Genomic DNA, 18,775 nt, shown 5'->3' on the forward strand with positions numbered 1-18,775 from the left:
AAATAACGTATCATAATAAAATTACATGCAATGTAATTATTTACGATTGAACAAACGAAAAATCATATTTCATATTTTTTATATATCTCGTAGCTAGTAACCCTTTAAGGGTCATTCAGTCTTTGATAGTCGTTAAAAGACTTGACTGGCATATACAACTATCAAGATTTTAATCTGTTAACTCAGTACATAGTCCAACTTGGAACAGTACTGTTCCTGGTCCTACGGAGATATATGATTATAGGAGTCGGTTTCACAAAAAAACTTACGAATAAAATTGATCGTAAGTCATGAACAATTCAGTATACTTACGATAAATCTTAGTCGTAAGTATATTTGTGAAATTGACCCCAGATTCTCTAAAGTCATACATGTACATAAATTAGAACTCAAAGTGACTGTTATACTAAAGTTGAAGAATTATTAATCCTCGGACTATTTCATCTTCACTTACTAATATCATTTGGATGCTTTTTCAGGCCGAAAGTTTTCTCATTTGAATTTTTATATAATCATAAAAAATTTAATACATAAATTTAAAAATAAGAAGAGTAAAAACTATTGCAACAGAAACTTTTAAAAATAATTCACAAAAAAAGTCCAAGCTACCTTCATGAACTCTTTCAGTATATGATGCACTATCTCATCAATTATAAAAGTATGAGTAGAAATCGTATGCCTGCATTTTTTGTTGTAAATTGTATTTGAAATTTGTATTGAATCGGGGGTGCAAGCCGAAAAAATAATTCCGGAACATTCCTATGCGCCGTACCGGATCCAGTTATATTTTTTTTTTGGAATTTCCAGTTTTACTTTCGTTTTAGACATGTTTTGTTTTGTGCATACAATTTATTCAAAAAGTAAATTAAGGTGAAAGTCTAATAATATTTATTGAAAAAAAGTTATTAATTAGTATATTATCGTCACCATTGTTGTATTATGAAAAGATATAAACCCTTTCATTTTGTTTAATCGATGTGCTAAAAAAAGAAAGATGAAATTGAAAGTGGAAATTTTCAGTTTTGACTGTTGTGCTACAGATACAACTAAACAATGAAAGTCGATAGAACAGTCTTTCGTAACAGATACTTTAAGGTATTAAAGGTAAAGAAAGAATGACTTAGACATTTTTGTTCTTCAAAAATGAAAATCGAAAAAGGGGAGGGGGGGGGGTTTAGATATATTCTATTTGATGTTTCGATGTTAAAAGTTTGGGCATTTTATTTTTTAAATAGTCCACAGCCTTTCCAACTGCATCATCAAATATGTATATTCTGTACTAATTCATCTCAAAACAGATTTACTGGGATGCGATTTAGGGGCCAAAGGGGCAGCCGGACCCGCCTATTTTCTCTGATAAATTTGGGTAATTATTTAGGGAATCACTGAAGCATGATTGAAGCAGAGCCCCCTCTTTGGCAGTCAATGGGCCACCCCTTTTGAAAATTTCTGGATCCGCCACTGATGCTAGAAATGATTTCCCTAAAACAAGTTCTTCAATATACAATATAGATAATTATCAAAACAAGTACAGATATTTAAAAAAAATGTACACATTCAAATTAATGGCTCAACATGACTAGCTTTTTTTTAATTGTCAACATGATCAAGAAGTTCAGTACTTTCAGTAGTTAATAAACTGTAGTATATATATATATATAACTGTTTTTTTTTGTCTTATAATTATCATATGTATATGTATGTTGTTTAAAAGCTCTACAGAACTTATGTTGTATTGTTATATGTTAACCTGGCTTTAAATACATCTTTAAAGCTTTATGCTTTAAGCATAGCATTGAAATATTTGAGGAAATAAGAAGTTTATAATAGCATGGAATATTATTTTCACTGGAAGAAAGTTAACAGTATTTGTGCATTGCATGTTATTTGTTAAAAATAGAACAGTGACTGCATTTGATGAAGTAAAGATGTGGTTATATTGACTTTTGTGGCTTTTAAACATGTTAACAACTGATATTAACTGAGTCCAAGCAGGCCAAGCAAAACATGTATTTAATAACAACTATAATGACTATATACCCAAACAATTTGTTTTACCAAAATTAAATGTGAAGACACATAAAATTTTGTCCAATTGATATAAACTGTAATTTATAAAAAATAAGATGTGGTATGATTGCTAATGAGACAACTCTTCACAAGAGACCAAATGACACAGAAATTAACAGCTTGTAAGTCTGTCTTTGGTTTGCATGTGATGTATTGTATCATGAATATCAATTTTCAACATTCATTTTTAGAAGAAGAAAAAACTAAAATTATACTTTTATTGAAAAGCGATTTTTATCTTAATGTTGAATTAAGTGTTTATTAACTATAACCTTGATAAAAGCATTCATCAGACACTAAATCATACATTTGTTATATTGAATGTTACAATCAGAGATTTTGTCTTTACAGAAATGGCAGAATTTGACAGACAGCATCTCGTCAGTTTAAAATTTAAACAAATCAAAGTGCAGGTGATAACTGGGCTGTTTTTCAATGAACAGGTAAGTAAAAGGGATCAAAGAAATACGAGAACAGGTACTGTAAATTCAGAAATGATTGCAAGCATTTATTATTGCGATTTTGTCATTTGAGACTAAAATGCGATTCTAATTTTTACGATATAGATACAAAATTTATCCTGTTTAATTCATATAAAAATTTCAATATGTGAGTTTGAATTATTGCGATTATAAGCCTGTCTCTTTTTAGCAATAATAAAAACATCACAATAATTTCTGAATTTACAGCAGATAAATACTGTAGATTTATTGTTTTTCCGTTGGATGCCAATTTCCAAGGATTTCCTGGTTACTTGGGAACCACAAATGCCAATGTATTACAAAAATTAACTTTTCAATAAGTATGTATGCAAACTTTGGCAAAACCATGAAATCAAGTTTCTACCAAAATGCAAGTGTTCCTCAATCCTTGAAAATTGGTTATCACGAAAATAAATGAACCCGCAGTAGGCTTGCTTTATTGATTAGATTATTGCAATCCAGTGGTAAATATTTCTTTTAAATGCAGACTGAGAACATGCGTTGCAAAGAGGATCAGTCACGATTAAATCGTACCATAAATGAGTAAAAACTGTAAACCAGCAACTTAAGCAAACTCAAATTTATGAGATGCAACATGAAATATAGTTAGACTTTCAAATCTAAAAAAAAATAGATTCCTTTTAAATTCTTTAAAATAAAGGTTATTCCCCTTGCAAATGGTGATAATATACAATTAGCTGTCTTTAACTAGGGTAAATATGTGATTTTATTGACCATATTTTAAACCCCCATATGTTCCATGATGTTCACTTGTGTTTTTCTGTGCCAGGAACTCTTTCAGTGGTTTTCTTTTGTTATATTTTAATATTTTGTCATTTGGGGAATTTGGTTTTGAATCATCTGTGATTGTCTCTTAAAAGATTCACAAAGTTTTTAGACTCAAGATTTTTAGAGCTTGACGTATGGTGTACAATTTGTCTATTGTTGAAGAATTTCATATGGTATATTATTGAAGACTTATATTTTGACCTTGATGTCCTTTGGTTTCTTTGTGTTGGTATGTAGCCATCACATCTATATAAATAGATATAAGAAGATGTGGTATGAGTGCCAATGAGACAATTCTCCATCCAAGTCACAATTTGTAATTTTTTAAGTAAACCATTATAGGTCAAAGTATGGCCTTCAACACAGAGCCTTCAACCCTTGGCTCACACCGTACAGAAAGCTATAAAGGACCCCAACAATGACTAGTGTAAAACCATACAAACAGAAAACCAACAGTCTAATCTTTATCAAAAACAAGACGAGAAACACTTATGAATCACATCAACAAACAACAACCACTGAACATCAGGTTCCTGACTTAGGACAGGTGAAAAATACCCAATACAGGGTTTTATTCAAATTTAACTTTTTGTATTTTGACAGACAGATGTTATAGTCAACAGTACATCACAGAAGCTTCACCTTAATGATGGACTGGGTTCCAAGGCTTTATTTAAAGCAGCAGGTGACCAGATTCAATCAGAAATATCAGCCAAATATCCTGATGGTGTCACCTGTGGGGAGCTGGCTATATCAGGGGGACATAATTTATACTGTGCCTTAGTTTTCCATTGTTTTCTCAAGAGATGGACAGAAAGTGACAAGGACAATGCTGAAAAGGTATATAATCACTCATGCATAAAATGCAGGTATAGGATGATTATTAAATATCTAGCATGTAAAAAAAGTCAACCATATGTAACGACACAAGCGTTATGAAGTAAGATGTATAAATCTATTCATCATAGTTTATTAAATCCTCCATATATATATCATCATAATATCACAACTTTTTCTTCTTTTATAAAAATTTCACATTAAAAATCTTCTAGTTTCAATTTACATAAATTTTAGGCAACGTCTAATATACAATATGAAAGAAACAAAAATAAAAAACATAAGTATGTTTCATCTCTGTATATAAATTTTATACAATATAATCAAGTGCATAAATTTCTATTTACTCACTAAAAATTTCTTTCTAAACTTTGTCACAAAGTTTGATAATTAATCAAATCTATAAACTTTAAACAAATTACTAAAATGTAATTTTAATAATGAATTTCCATCTAATAATTACCAAATAGAATGTTTCTAAGTATTTCCAATTCTAAAATACAGTATCTCCCTTATCAAATTATCTCCCCTTATCAATATTGTACTTCAAAAATATGACTAAAAACATGTTATCATTTGTAAATAACAAACAATTTTAACCAACTGCTAACCTAACAAAGCATTCACAATTAATAGCAGTAAATTTAATCTGTATTAACAATTCTAGGAACTCATGGTTGATAAATATAATTACTACACCTGAAAATAACATTTATAGTTGTAAATAGTTACTTCTCTCAGAGTAATAAAGATATTATTTCTGATTTTCAACGATTCTCTTTTGTTTCTTCGCTCTCATTTTATTACATCATTACATCAAAATAACTTTGATTCATCAAAACACACAACTGATCAAGACTCTTAAATATTAAAATATTTGCATAGCAATTTCCAATCTGCAACGTACCTTATTCCGGACTTATCGTAAAAATCTAAATAGCTTCTTCATAACTAAACTTCTAACTTGTGAATGAATTATGACTTTAATAACTTCTATATCTTTACTCTAAAACTGTCTTAAATGTGTAATAACTTCAATTATCGTGTTTCATCTAAACCACATGCTACACATGGTATGCTTCTCACTCGAAAGTTTACTATGATAACAACTTGTTTTAAAACAATAAAATTACTTCATAATAATCATAATTCAACTTACAATATTTGTATGTTCTCAATTCTGTTCCCAATTTCACATGTCACATTGTGTTCTAAAAAACTTGTCAGTGAGTGACAAAAATAAATGTCAACCTCTTTAAACTACCCACGCTATTATCTGCGCAATGGCAGTCAACTTTAACCTACGAGAGTATCAAAAATCTCTTTTTACAAAAAAATTAAAATCTATATATTTTTATCTTTATCTTCTTTTTTATATATTCTTTGAATATCTTAATGACTGAATAGTAATTTTTTAGAGAAAAAATAATTTCCAACTAAATTTCAATAACTGTACAAAGGGAAACAATTCAATCTAAAAACATTATCAAAATCAAAATCTCTCATGCTACAAATAGGCAGGATAAGAACAAGTTCACTTCTGATGTCTTTTGGTCTCATGTCATGTGTCTTTGGGTTGATGATACATGTTTTAACCACCAGTTTCATTCAAAAGTACTTGAACAAAAGCGCTTCAACTCCATGGTCTCTTGTGCCTTTGAAATGGCCAATAGTGCTGAAAGTGGTATTAAACTCTAAAAATCAATCATCTTGTGTCTGAGGCATGCATGCACAATTCTTATAATGATCAATGTGTTAACTAAGTCAAAAGGTCCCTAAGACTAGCCTAAATTGTACCATCCTCTAAAAGCAACTTTGCAGCAAATCAATTTTACAATTTTTGTATTTTCTGATATGTCAATAAATTGAATGTCAAATCTTCCTGACAAATTATAGTCACATTATTTTACTTCAAAAATTAATAATTTGCTCTCGTTACAATTATTTGGCTAAACATAATGTATACAAATGTGTATACATTATGTTTAGCCAAACCTGTAAAAGAATAAAATATAAAATATTAACAAATTAACTATGGCAGCCAAATCCCTGTTTGGTACATCATAGCATTTCAAAATAGGTCAGTGCAGGTTACCTAGTTTAAATAGCATAATACAAGTAGTTAAGTGTCATCTATTTTGGAAATTTCTTTTGGTATTATTTAAATTAACTAACTTTGATACATCAGGCATTCACGTTTAATATCATACAAGAATACCAATATACATTCACTTCAAAACTACTACTCAAGCAGTATTTGAAAAAGATTTACAAAAAATGTATAAGTAAATCATTTGATTTTCATATAGGTTTTGAAACAGATAGTGACATCGTCATTGAAAGAAGCTCATGAAAAACTTGATGTGCAGTCTATCACATTTCCAGCTTTGGGTCGTGGATTTAGCAACTTTAAAGCAAACAATGTTGCAAAGTTAATGTTCCAATGTGTTGCTGACTTTGAAGAAAGTCTTGGTACCGAGCCAACAGTTAAAGATGTACGATTTGTAATATATCCAGGGGATGAAGAGGCTGTTGAAGTAAATATTGTATATTTTATTTTTCTACAGTTAGATAGAAAAAGTTAATCTTGCAAAATTAGCATATAGAAAAAAAGATTGTTAGAAGAGTCAATTTTCATCCAGAGACCAAAGGACGAGGATGTAAAAGAGAGTTGAAAGATACCAAAGGGATATTCAAACTCATAAGTCGAAAATAAACTGACAATGTCATGGCAAAAAAACGAAAAAAACTAAAAGACAAACGTACACAAAATACAACATGGAAAACTAAAGACTGAGCAACACGAACACAACAAAAAACCTTTGATGATCTCAGGTGCTCTGGAAGGGTTAGCAGATTCTGCTCCACATGTGACACCCGTTGTATTTGTTGAAATCTTACATGCATACTTAGAATGATATCATATTAATGTCCTTTGATTAGTACCTCACTTTGTATGAAATTGTAGTCAGACAAAAAAAAATTGTGAATTTCTGTTTGTTTGAAATAGAATATAAACAAAGGAAAGCTTAATTACATTTAATTTATTTATTGTTTTTTATAGGCATTTATAGAAGAAGCAAAACAAAGAAGTCAGAATGTTGTCACAACAATGGGTAAGATAAAGATTTCTTTAATATATGAGGGTCTGGATGGGGGTTTACAGAGTAGAGAATAATGGGCAAAAAATATTTAGAATAGAGAAAAAAAGGGCGAAAAAAAAAGAGAATAATGGGCGAAAAAATAACATAAAAAATTAAAGATTACAGAAATGGAGACCCCCCCCCCCCATCCAGACCCTCATATATTAAAAATTTAATTCATGGCACTGGGGCCATATGACAGTTATCTAAAAAAATATATTAGCCAGAATTGACATGAATTATTTGTTTATTTTTAAATGGACCTATATATATATATATATATATATATATATATATATATATATAATTTTGAATTAAATTTTATATTATTAAAATTAGGGGAAATATTAAAGATTCTGATTAAACACATCTCACATTAATTCTACAAGTAAGTAACAACAAATTTTTAGTACTTGTAGGAAGGCAGACTTAATATATTTTACATATTTATATATAAACAAAATTTACATAAGAAAACTTATGTAAATTGGCACGCTAAGGAGATCTATTCTTGTTGTGATCACCGTGTTAATATACCCATTGTTTTTTTAGTGAAACCAAATACTGTCAATTCATTTATTTTCATGCCTACTAAATTTCATTGATTGTGGAAAACTTGCATTTTCATGGATATTTGATTTCGTGGTTTTGCCACAGTCTGCATACCAGCCTATAGAAATTTTAAAATTCATTGAACATCTGAATTCTTTGTTCACCTGTACCCATGAAATCCACAGAAATTGGTATCCTATGAATAATAATGAATCCACAGTACTTAGAAATTATGACTTAACTGTTTTTGTAATTGTATTTTAGAATATTCCACAGATATAGGAAATGTTAGGTTCACGCTAGTTCGAGGATCATTAACAAAACAAGTCGTAAGTATAGAAATAATGAATATAATAAACTCCACTAAAAGTATCAAAATAGGAAAACCCAAAATCTCATACACAGAAGGAAGAACATTATAAAACAATGAAAATTTAAACAATATTCATGACTTGAAACAGGTACCGGTAATATCCAAAGGAAAAGGTGGATAGAGGAAAGTACCATCATTTAATAGGAGTAATACCACCGTAGATTTTCCCCTATTAGTCTTTGTTAAATTGGCACTTTTCAAAAAATTGTGCAGAATTTATGTTTGTTTCAAATAAAGAAATACTTGGCATGAGTAAAGATTTATCCTGTCTGGTACTACATTGAAAATTTCACATAACATTTCATTGCATATAAGATAACAACCATCACTGGAAGTAAACCAGTAAAATTTTAACCCCTTTTTTTCCTGTGAACAAGCTTTAGTAACCATGTCACCTGAAGTTTCCAAAATATTCTATAGAAACAGCCAATTAAAAAAGAATGATGCTTTTTTGGTGGTATTACACCTTAAAGGAATGCCAAATTAAATCCATTATTATAGGAAAGTCATTTTCAGTTTCAAATTATCCATAATGTTCAGGCATCCAAAGTACACATATATAAATTATACACTTGAGAATTGTAATTTTGAACTTTATACAGCCTTTAAAGGCATGTTTTATATTACTCATACTGCATTATCTGTAGGACATTTAAGGAAGAAAATAATAAATTGATTGATTGATAGCTACTTAACATCCAACAGAAAATATTACATGCATTTTCAAGACCATAAAAAGGTATGAAGTCAAGGATTTACAAAAGATTTAAGGCTTGAGCTTTATATTATAATATTCTTGCAACATACCAAAATAGACCTTTATGAAGAGAAATTAATTTTAGTCCTACTAACACAGAGGTTTCAATTCACCAACATTTCTTAGATTTCTCTACTGATGAACTTTCAGATTTTTGAGATTTGGTTAAGAGCTCCAGTGACAAGAAATACATTTTGAACACGCTAAATATGGAGCATTTAGTTAGTAATCTATGGCTATTTTCCAAGTGGGTCTCATTGGGGTCTAAGCGTGACCCGGGATTGCCGAATTTTTGTAAGCGTGACACGTGAAAGTCAAATTATTGTGCCGTGAAAACGGGAAGTGAAGTCTAGCGGGACATGGGAAATTACAAAAAAAATGAGAATTGCTAACGTACATAGTATAAGCGGGATACGGGAATCTGACAAAACAGTAAGCGGGATCCGGGATCAGAACCCCCCAATGAGACCCCCTTCCAAGGCAATTTCAATAAGGTTTGACTATGACATCATCCCATTCTCACTTTACTTGACTGAGGACAACATATTTTCTTTAAAAAGCTTGAGAAGAAAAAATTATTACACAGAAAGATTTAAAAAAAAAAAAGGTTTGGATCAATTAAATGGTAACCCACAACACAAGATATTCAAAATATATATTGAGAAGTTAATTTGGCAAAAATTCTTAACAATGCATGGACAAACATTCACATAATGTGACAAGCATAGACGTCTTAAGACAAGCTATGGATTTTAGTCCTTAATATGCTTGTAATATTTTCCACTGGATATTAAGCACCCATTATTCAATCAAATATTAAAAACTTAACACATCACATGTTTGTTTCTGTTTATACAGTGTGATGTTGTAGTAAATGAAACTCTAGAAAACCTGGACATGAGTAAATCACCCATGTCTAAAGAACTGTGTGCAGCGGCAGGGCCTGGTCTGCATCTATCATTGAAGCAGAACGTTGGAGATAAAATAGAATACGGACATATTGCTGTGACTGGGAATGCAGATCTGACCAATTGTAAAGCTGTCTACCACGGAGCACTACCTTTATATAAAGAATCATCCAAGATTGAATGCAGACAGGTAAAATACATTGTTTTAAATGCTAATGTTACGGAAGATCAAGTAGATGTCAACACATTTCTAATTTGAAGTGAATGTTATCAAAATAGATGCCCCATGATAATCAAGATGTGTCACAGAATTTGGTCAAAAGTAGTTCAACTGAGATTCCAGAGTTATAGGACTTTGACTGTCACATACAGTAGTGTCAGATAGATATAAGGCATTTTTTAAATGTCATGCACTAGCTCTAGTATGTTTGGATAAAATTTAAAATACAAACTCAACACTGTTGTTAGGATTGGTGGATGTGGACTTGCTTTAGAATTTTATAATTTATATTTTTCTGGTTCATCATTCCAGAGTTATGGGACTTTTAACAGTAATATTTGACAAAATATTTATACCTCTAAGGGTATCCTCATGCATGTTTTTTAGAGAGCCATTCTATTTGCTTTTGATTAAATGCCTCTAAATATTCCATTTAACTTTTGCAACAATTTCAATATGCACAATAAGGGTTTATGTATCATGCGCGCTTGACTCAGCTGTTTTATTTGTATATTCACGCAACCAACTTTTTTAATTTTTAGGCAATCAACATATTTTTGATGCAGTGTTTTATGGAAGCTACTGATTCGGGATTTCATTCAATATCTCTACCACCTCTTGGAACTGATCTGAAGGGCTATTCGGCAGAATTATCAGCTGAGGCTATCCAGGGGTCAATTATAGAGTACCTGAGTGGAAACTGTGATGATACCTCTCTACAAAATATATATTTGGTGGTGCACCCTTCAGCAGGAAACATATTTAAGGTAATTCACAAAAGTTTTCTGATCTTCATTAAAAAAACCATGAAACAGTTGATTTAAAAAATATGGAGATGTGGTATGATTGCCAATATATGAGACAACTATCCACCAGATTGCCTGTTTGAAAATATTCAGTTGCAAATTTTTACTTGCATAATTAAAAGTGTGTAGGCTGAAAGGAAGGGAAGAAAAAAAGGACTGCTTGTAACTTTCAAAATATTGAATGCTGGGTATTTCTAGAATTTTGTCTTGAAACAGGTCAACTATTGACCCTCACAGAGTTAATAATAGGGTTCTGTTACAAGCATACAGCATGTTGCCAGTCTCAAAACACTTACATTTATCATCACCTTAATTTGTACCAGATACACCGAATGTTATGATCCATAAAAAGTATACTCACAGACTGGTAATAACTCTTTTTACATGATGAACTGATTTTCATGCTTACAAACAAAAAATTCTTACTGTTTTAAACTGATTGTTTTTATGTATAATACTATGCTACATCTATTTCATATTTTTATTCCATTTCACCAAATAAATTCCTAAAGTAACCCCTCATTTTGTGTGAAATGTACGTACTTTTTCATAAAATGTGTTTGATAGACTTAATGCAGAAATCAGCCTTAGTATGAATAAAAAGATATGTGGGGTAATGTCAATGAGACAAATAACAGTAAATTCAGAAATTATTGTGACTGTTTTGTTTTTCTTTGTTGACATATTTGTTTGTTTTTATAGTGATTTAGATTATAACACAATGTTGACTGCTGTACCCCTATTTTTGACATTTTTACCTTTTATGTCTGTATGTTTTGTTCACACATTGTTGTCAAAATAATGGAATTTTATGCGACTGTCATACAAGTGAGAGGTTTAGCTAGCATTAAAACCAGGATTAATCCACCATTTTCTACATAAGGAAATGCCTGTACCAAGTCAGGAATATGACAGTTGTTTTCCATTCGTATGTGTTTGAGCTTTTGATTTTGCCAATTGTTAAGGGACTTAATTTCCGTTTTGAATTTTCCTTGGAGTTCAGTATTTCTGTTGTTTTACTTTTTATTAATGTAAAAAATGCGACAGTTTCAGAAAAAAAAAATAACAAAAATACCAAACTCCAAAGAAATTCAAAATTCAAAACAAAAGTTCTTTATCAAATGGCAAAATCAAAAGCGCAAACACATCAAACGAATCAGGTTTCGCAATGATAAAATCTGGATTTGAAAATTTCAGTGGCGATTTTTCTCAATAAATTTTTTGGAATTGCATTAATTAGATTTTTTCATATTTGCCGGTGGTCAAGGATTGGCAATAACAAATGCAGGCATTAATTTATAACTTTACAGTAACAAAAAAAACCTCTACAGAGAAACTTATTTGATTGTCCAAGCATAAAATTTCCCAGTACAAAAATGTCACATTAGTGTACATTTATTTTAAGGACACAATTCTGCTGAGACCTACTTTACTTTCATTATAGGCATTCAAAGATAAAATGTTTCGCTATGCAAAAGGCAAGGAGAAGCTTGACAAGACGTTGATTGCAAAAACTCCAAAAAAGGGAGAAACACCTGCCAGTGTAGAAAATATGCCATTAAGCTTAGTCCAAATGTCTCGTAAGCCTGCTAGAGGAACAAAACAGTGGTTTATACAAATGTACCAGAATGACCTAATGACCCCTCCATATTGGACTTATTTTCCTGGAGGTCAAAGGTTAAGAAAGTTGAAAGTTGACCCAACATTTGCTTCAAAATGTGCTTTCAAACTAGTAGATGTTGAACAAAAAACTTTGCAAGCTATTAGATCTTTAATGCAAAAGACTTGGAATGAGGATTCCTTTAAACATGGACGTGATGCTGCTGGCTTAGTGGATCTTAAATACAATCAAATCAAAGTCACAGATGTAAAAAGGTTGGAGAATCTCAATTTATTCGAAAAATATGCCAGTTTCCGTCAACACATGTTTGGAAAAGTTCTCAACCAGTCGAGTACCTTTCGATCACCGGAAGAATTATCAAAGTCAAAAGGTCAGTTGTTAACCACACATCACATAGATCCTTGTTTGACAAAGGATATTTACAGAGAAATAAATGAACATTATGTTTTCCATGGGACAAAGCCGGAGAATATAGAAATAATCTTAGCCACAGGCCTAGACAGTCGGATGGCAGGAGCTAATGCTATGTTTGGTCAGGGAGTGTATGGAGCAGAAAGCTCCACGAAATCAGATCAGTATGCAGGTAAACTATTAATAAAGGTTTTTCAGGGTTTTTTGCTACTTACAATTAAAATAGAATACTATGCACCTCTTGTACATTTACATCTTCATGTTCAGATAACAGTGAAATATTGGTAATCAAAGTGCTTGTAAGCACTGAAGGGTAAAGATTGCTTTAATTTATCAGTGGGAAGTAAAATTAAACATTGCACTGTATAATGCATTGGTTGTAGTTGATTCAACTACAATTATGGACAAAGGAAGATAACTCCAATTTTAAAGATTACTTAAACAATGACATCATTGATAATTTTAGAACAGATATTAGATTCCTGCACCTTTCACAAGTTATGCAATTTTCTTGACAAATATAATATCACATTGCAACTTGAATATCTGATTATATATTTTATTGATAAATTTCTGGTAATGTTCATGGATAGGATGTTTAGAATGTTATGACCAATTGCACTATATTTTGTGTATCTCAAAAGTAGTGATAAACCTTAGAAGATTTAGATATCAAGTCAGTACCATAGGGTTTTAATTGCAATTCATGCAATCTTTACCCAAAAATCCTTATTTGGCATATATTTAACAGATAACTTAGAACTGAACAAATGTACCAAGTATCAAGTTGATGTGACCACAAACAACCATTAATAAACCAAACCTAAACCGACTTTAAACCAAAAGTTTAAACTATCTTAAACAAAATCTTTAATCTGATATGGGACTGAGAGACTAATGGATGGCCATGGCAGATCCCGGGGGGGTTTGACCCCCCTTTTTTTTTGACAATCATTGCATTTGAATGGGGACATATATTTGGAACCCCCCTGGGTTGAAACCCCCCTCCCCCTTTTAAAAATTGGTGGATCCGCCTCTGGATTGGCTAATAGACTGATGCACACATTGGAAAAACAAACAATCTTAGGCAATGCCTTCTATATATCTTTATTTCTCAATAAACCATTTACATTGGAATGGTACAGAGAACACATAATATTAATAACAAATCAACAAATCAACAAATCAACATGTGTGAGAGAGATGTCAGCCCGGATCACACAACCCTTTATTAACAATTTTAATAAATTTGCAGTTTCGATTGTATCGATTTTCTTTTGCAGGTCATAAGATTACTAAACTTAAGTGTATTTGGACGTTTTGAAAATTTTTCTTGAATAAATAAATTTCAGATGTTGGCAAATTTCATTCAAGTCGCATAATGTGCAGATTCTATTTTCACGCTGGATATTTTGCCATCTTCCTTGTTCAATAGGTAGCTTATGATTTGTTGTCCTAAACTTGCAGAGTTCTACTATTTCGTTGGTTTCTAAAATATCAAAATAACTTTCGAATTAGAGTTTTTGTTTAAATAACCGCTAACAAAGTGATTTTGACTAGTTTTCCATTTCACTATGCCAATTTTGTTCATATTGATCTTTCATAATTTGAACAACTGTGTTTACCAACCATCCCTTGTTAATAAAAGTTTGTGTGTTCCATACATTTGCCAATCCACAATCATTTAGTATACTCATTATACTCGATAACCATGGAGACCCTACATTATTTATAATATTCAATTGATAAATCAGTTTGTATGTTATAGAGGACATTAAAAATATTTTGACACACATTAGAAAAAAAACAAACAATCTTTTTCACTTCTGTTTTGATTCTGAAGCAAATTTATTGTTTTCCCTGAAAAAATTTAGAATCAAACAATTTATTTAGAAAAAGAAGCATCTCACTCTCCAGACAAACAAAAGATGAATGGTTATTGCCTTACACAAAATTTAATTTTTATCACATCTTTTATTACAGTTTGAGTATCCTTACTTTTTGTCAGAATATATTTGTTTTCTTTTATATATTTTTTTTATGTTTCTTTCCCAGATGATAGAACTAACAGGGACATGTCACCCAAAAGCATGTTCCTGACGCGAATGTGCATGGGTGAGATATGCATTGTTGATAAACCAATACGCATGCAGAGGCCTCCCTGCAAATCTTGTTTGTTACTCAGATGTAAAAAAGAATGCCGAAACACTAACTTGTTTGATTCTGTGTTGGTCGATGGACCATGGATATTCAGAGAAATGGTTGTGTATGATCATGCTCAATGTTACCCAGAATTCCTTATAAAATACCAACGTGTTAAATAGACTGTTCCTGCTTGAAACAATGATACAGAAGGAGATAAAATAATAGAAATGTGCCATAATGTCCATTTGTTTGGCATAATGGCTATATTTGACATAATGCTTATATATTTGCCAAAATGTGTGTATATCTGTCTTTCTATGGAAACACATCTTGTCAACACCATTTAAATGTTTAAACTATAAAAGTACAAGAGCATAATCAAAACGTGTGTATATAAATCAAAGCATCATCAAAACTTGTGTACATAAATTAAAGCATCATTAATACTTGTGTATAAAATCAAAATAACATGATAATGACCCCAGCAAGTTTAAAGAATTGTTGGGTAAAGCAGAGGCGAATTAAGGGGGGAGGGGGGCAGGGTGCCCTGGCCCCCCCCCCCTTTTTGTCGGAAAAATTTGGTTGATTATTTAGGGAATCACTAAAGCATGACTAAGCGGGCCCCCTCTTATGGCAGTCAGTGGGTCCCCTTAAGAAAAATTCTGGATCCGCCACTGTTAAGATCAAGTTGACATATAAGAGTTTAGAACCTTGTCAGACCAAACATTTTAGTAATATATACTAAACAGGATTTTCAAAGTTCTATCAAAGTTATGATACAATTATATCTATAAATGGACAATCTTTTATAAACATGATTTACATTTAAATCTCAATTAGGAGAGGTAAAACTTTTTTGAACTTCAAGGTTATAGATTTCTGGTCAAATTGAGGTCAGGGGTCAAGTCAAAAACCATGTCTATATAAAGCAAGCTTAACAGCTTTGTTGATCGTCAAGAAATAATATACTTTATCAAAGTCAATCTGAAGTGAGAGATTCCGATAGAAAGCTTTCAACCTCTAACAGTGATAAAATAAAATGGGTACTTAAAAGAAAATCTATAGAATAAGTTCTATCCATAAGGAATTGGAATATAAAGACATTTCACAACAGTAAAGTTCTGTCTCAGGCAATTCTTACACTTTCTCATTTGATACACCAGTTTTGTGTATATGTACATATGAGTGTCTGGATGGGGTTTACAGAGAAGAGAATAATGGGTGAAAAGAATAGCGAAAAATGGTCAAAAAATATAAAGAATAGAGAAAAATGATCTAAAAAATTCAAGAATTCAGAAATGAAGGACCCCTGTCCAGACCCTTATATGAGATCAATGTGGTATTTCTATCCTTGAAATTTTTACTCAAGACATAGGAATGAATTATACAATTTCTTCTCATTTTGTGCCAAGTTTAATTTTCATTTTAACTTGATATTACATATTGAGTCTGTGATATGCTCTTAAAAGACTCTACATCAACTGTCAAGATGAAGAACAGGAAAAAAAGCCCTGTTCATTGATAATTTTTTTATTTTTTTTATGTATTGTGTCCGATTTTGTCCCATGTACATTTACTCCATATCCTTTCATTTTCTTAAATGTTCTAGCTTGGTTTAACTGTATGCTTGTAAATCTTTTGGCTTGGTTTTACTGTAAACTACTGTGGATTCATTATTATTCGTGGAATATCAAATTTCATTGATTTAGTGGGTAAAGATAACAACAAATTTATACATTTTCTATTGGCTTGTATGCAGACTTTGGCATTTAACCAAGAAAACAAATTATCCAAGATAATATATTTTTAGGAACTTACTTTAAATAAATCAAATATAAGTGGTAATAACTGTCCTTTCCGATATTAAGATATTTCAGTTTTTCACGGGAAACGCTACACTAAAATTTACGACAACATAAATCAGGCAATTAATTTTCTCGTTTGTCATTTCAGGGCCTTGTATAGCTGACTATGCAGTATGGGTTTTACTCATTGTTGAAGGCCGTATGGTGACCTATAGTTGTTAATTTCTGTGTCATTTGGTCTCTTGTGGAGAGTTGTCTCATTGGCAATCATATCACACCTTATTATTATATTTTATCAATCCACGAATATAAATTAATCCACAGAAACTAATTTTCATGAGCAATTTATTTATGTGACTTCTGTGAGTAAAAAAAATTTATGAGTATAAATCATATTGATTATATTTAAGTTGGACCTCTTTCATGAATGTTCAAGAGATTTATTAATTTGTGATGTTTTACACATGGATGTTTGCATATCGTTCTAGTTGATCAACTTTTTAATGAATTATACTCCTTGGACTAGCTAAAATATCATAAAAATTGTACTTGTCCCAATGGTTTTTGTTTGTGTCTCCTGCAAATCTTGGGTTGATTTTTGGTACATTAATGTATAACTGCTTTTGTGTAGACCTTTGCAAAACCATAATATCATTACATATAATTATCCATGAAACTTTGGGTTTTACGAAAATAAAAGAATCTTCATTAGTTAGGGAACGACCATTTAACTTCAAGGGGGGGGGGATATAGTTTTTTCCAAAAAAAATATTCTGATCCCTAATTTGATGAAAAAAAATATTGTGGTCAAGCAGATGACAGAAAAAAATATTCTGAATCCAGATTTTCCCCATACCTTATAGTGTTAAATTTTGAAGAAAAATTATTTGATTGATAGCGTTGAAAAACTAAAAAAAAATGTTTGTGTTTGCGGGAAAAATTTTCTGACTCAGACAAAAAACCATAACCCCCACTTGAAGTTAAGTAGTTGCTCCCTGTGGAAGGGTCTATTGTTAAAGAGTTAATGCTATACTCTAGGTGCAGACCTGCCAACTTTCCTGATTCATTGGGGATTTCCCCCATGAAAGGTGTTGACTAGAATTTTGAAATTCTTTATTATATAAACTGAACACCTCAAAACAGGTTTTCAAATGAGATAAAAGGGTATTAAAGCACATCTATACTCTTTCAAACAATATAGAAGTAGATTAAAATCACTTATGACAATATAAGAGGAGCATAAGGTCCTCTTGCACTTAAAATATCCCGAGGAGATTTTGAAAAGTTGGCTGGTATGTAGATGTCCTTTGGTTAAATATGTTGTTGGGTTTTGATCTCATATATATATATCTCTTTAATTTAATATGTAACTGGTACTATTATACAAACAAAGAGTGTACTCACTAAAATGTCTTGCCTGCTTCACTGAATTTATTTTGAAAGTCTTAAGGATAAAGGTGTAATCAAAACTTTTACTTCAAGTATCACATACACTTTACATTATCAATGATCCATGACTTTCATTGTAGACGAGGCAAAACAGACATTTGATATGATAGTGTTACATGTGTTTGTACAAGCATATTAAAAATTAAAAAGATCTGTATTTTTGTATGTCTTATTATACAATATTATTTTGAAGTATATAATATTTTATTTAATATTTTTACAAATAAAAAATGTCTCATTTCTTGTTTAATTTTTCAGTCAGATGCTAATGATTAGTTTCACCCCAGATATGGAGAGTTTGGTTGGGTCTGAAAAATTAGCCTCTGCATTCTCCCCTATAGAGCTATGGGTATTGTACTATTCCCGTTCCAACTTATAAAAATAAAATGTGGTATGATTGCCAATGA

General features: G+C 31.1%; 1 protein-coding gene across 2 annotated transcripts; it reads left to right on the plus strand.

Moving 5' to 3' along the window:
* The first annotated feature begins 825 nt into the window (after positions 1-825).
* On the plus strand, positions 826-18,608 carry LOC127714546 (protein mono-ADP-ribosyltransferase PARP9-like). 2 transcript variants are annotated; one of them, XM_052220624.1, is made up of 10 exons: positions 826-1,104; positions 2,422-2,513; positions 3,945-4,181; positions 6,488-6,715; positions 7,243-7,294; positions 8,138-8,202; positions 9,862-10,101; positions 10,674-10,898; positions 12,382-13,141; positions 15,025-18,608. In XM_052220624.1, the coding sequence occupies exons 2-10, from the start codon at positions 2,424-2,426 to the stop codon at positions 15,291-15,293; spliced, it is 2,166 nt and encodes a 721-aa protein (XP_052076584.1). In that variant the 5' UTR covers positions 826-1,104; positions 2,422-2,423; the 3' UTR covers positions 15,294-18,608. The 2 variants fall into 2 exon arrangements, with proteins under 2 accessions (XP_052076584.1, XP_052076585.1); XM_052220625.1 differs by having other exon boundaries at positions 826-1,095.
* The last annotated feature ends 167 nt before the right edge of the window (positions 18,609-18,775 follow it).

The sequence above is a fragment of the Mytilus californianus genome, unplaced genomic scaffold, assembly GCF_021869535.1.
Source record: "Mytilus californianus isolate M0D057914Y unplaced genomic scaffold, xbMytCali1.0.p SCAF_9, whole genome shotgun sequence".
NCBI lineage: Eukaryota > Metazoa > Mollusca > Bivalvia > Mytilida > Mytilidae > Mytilus > Mytilus californianus.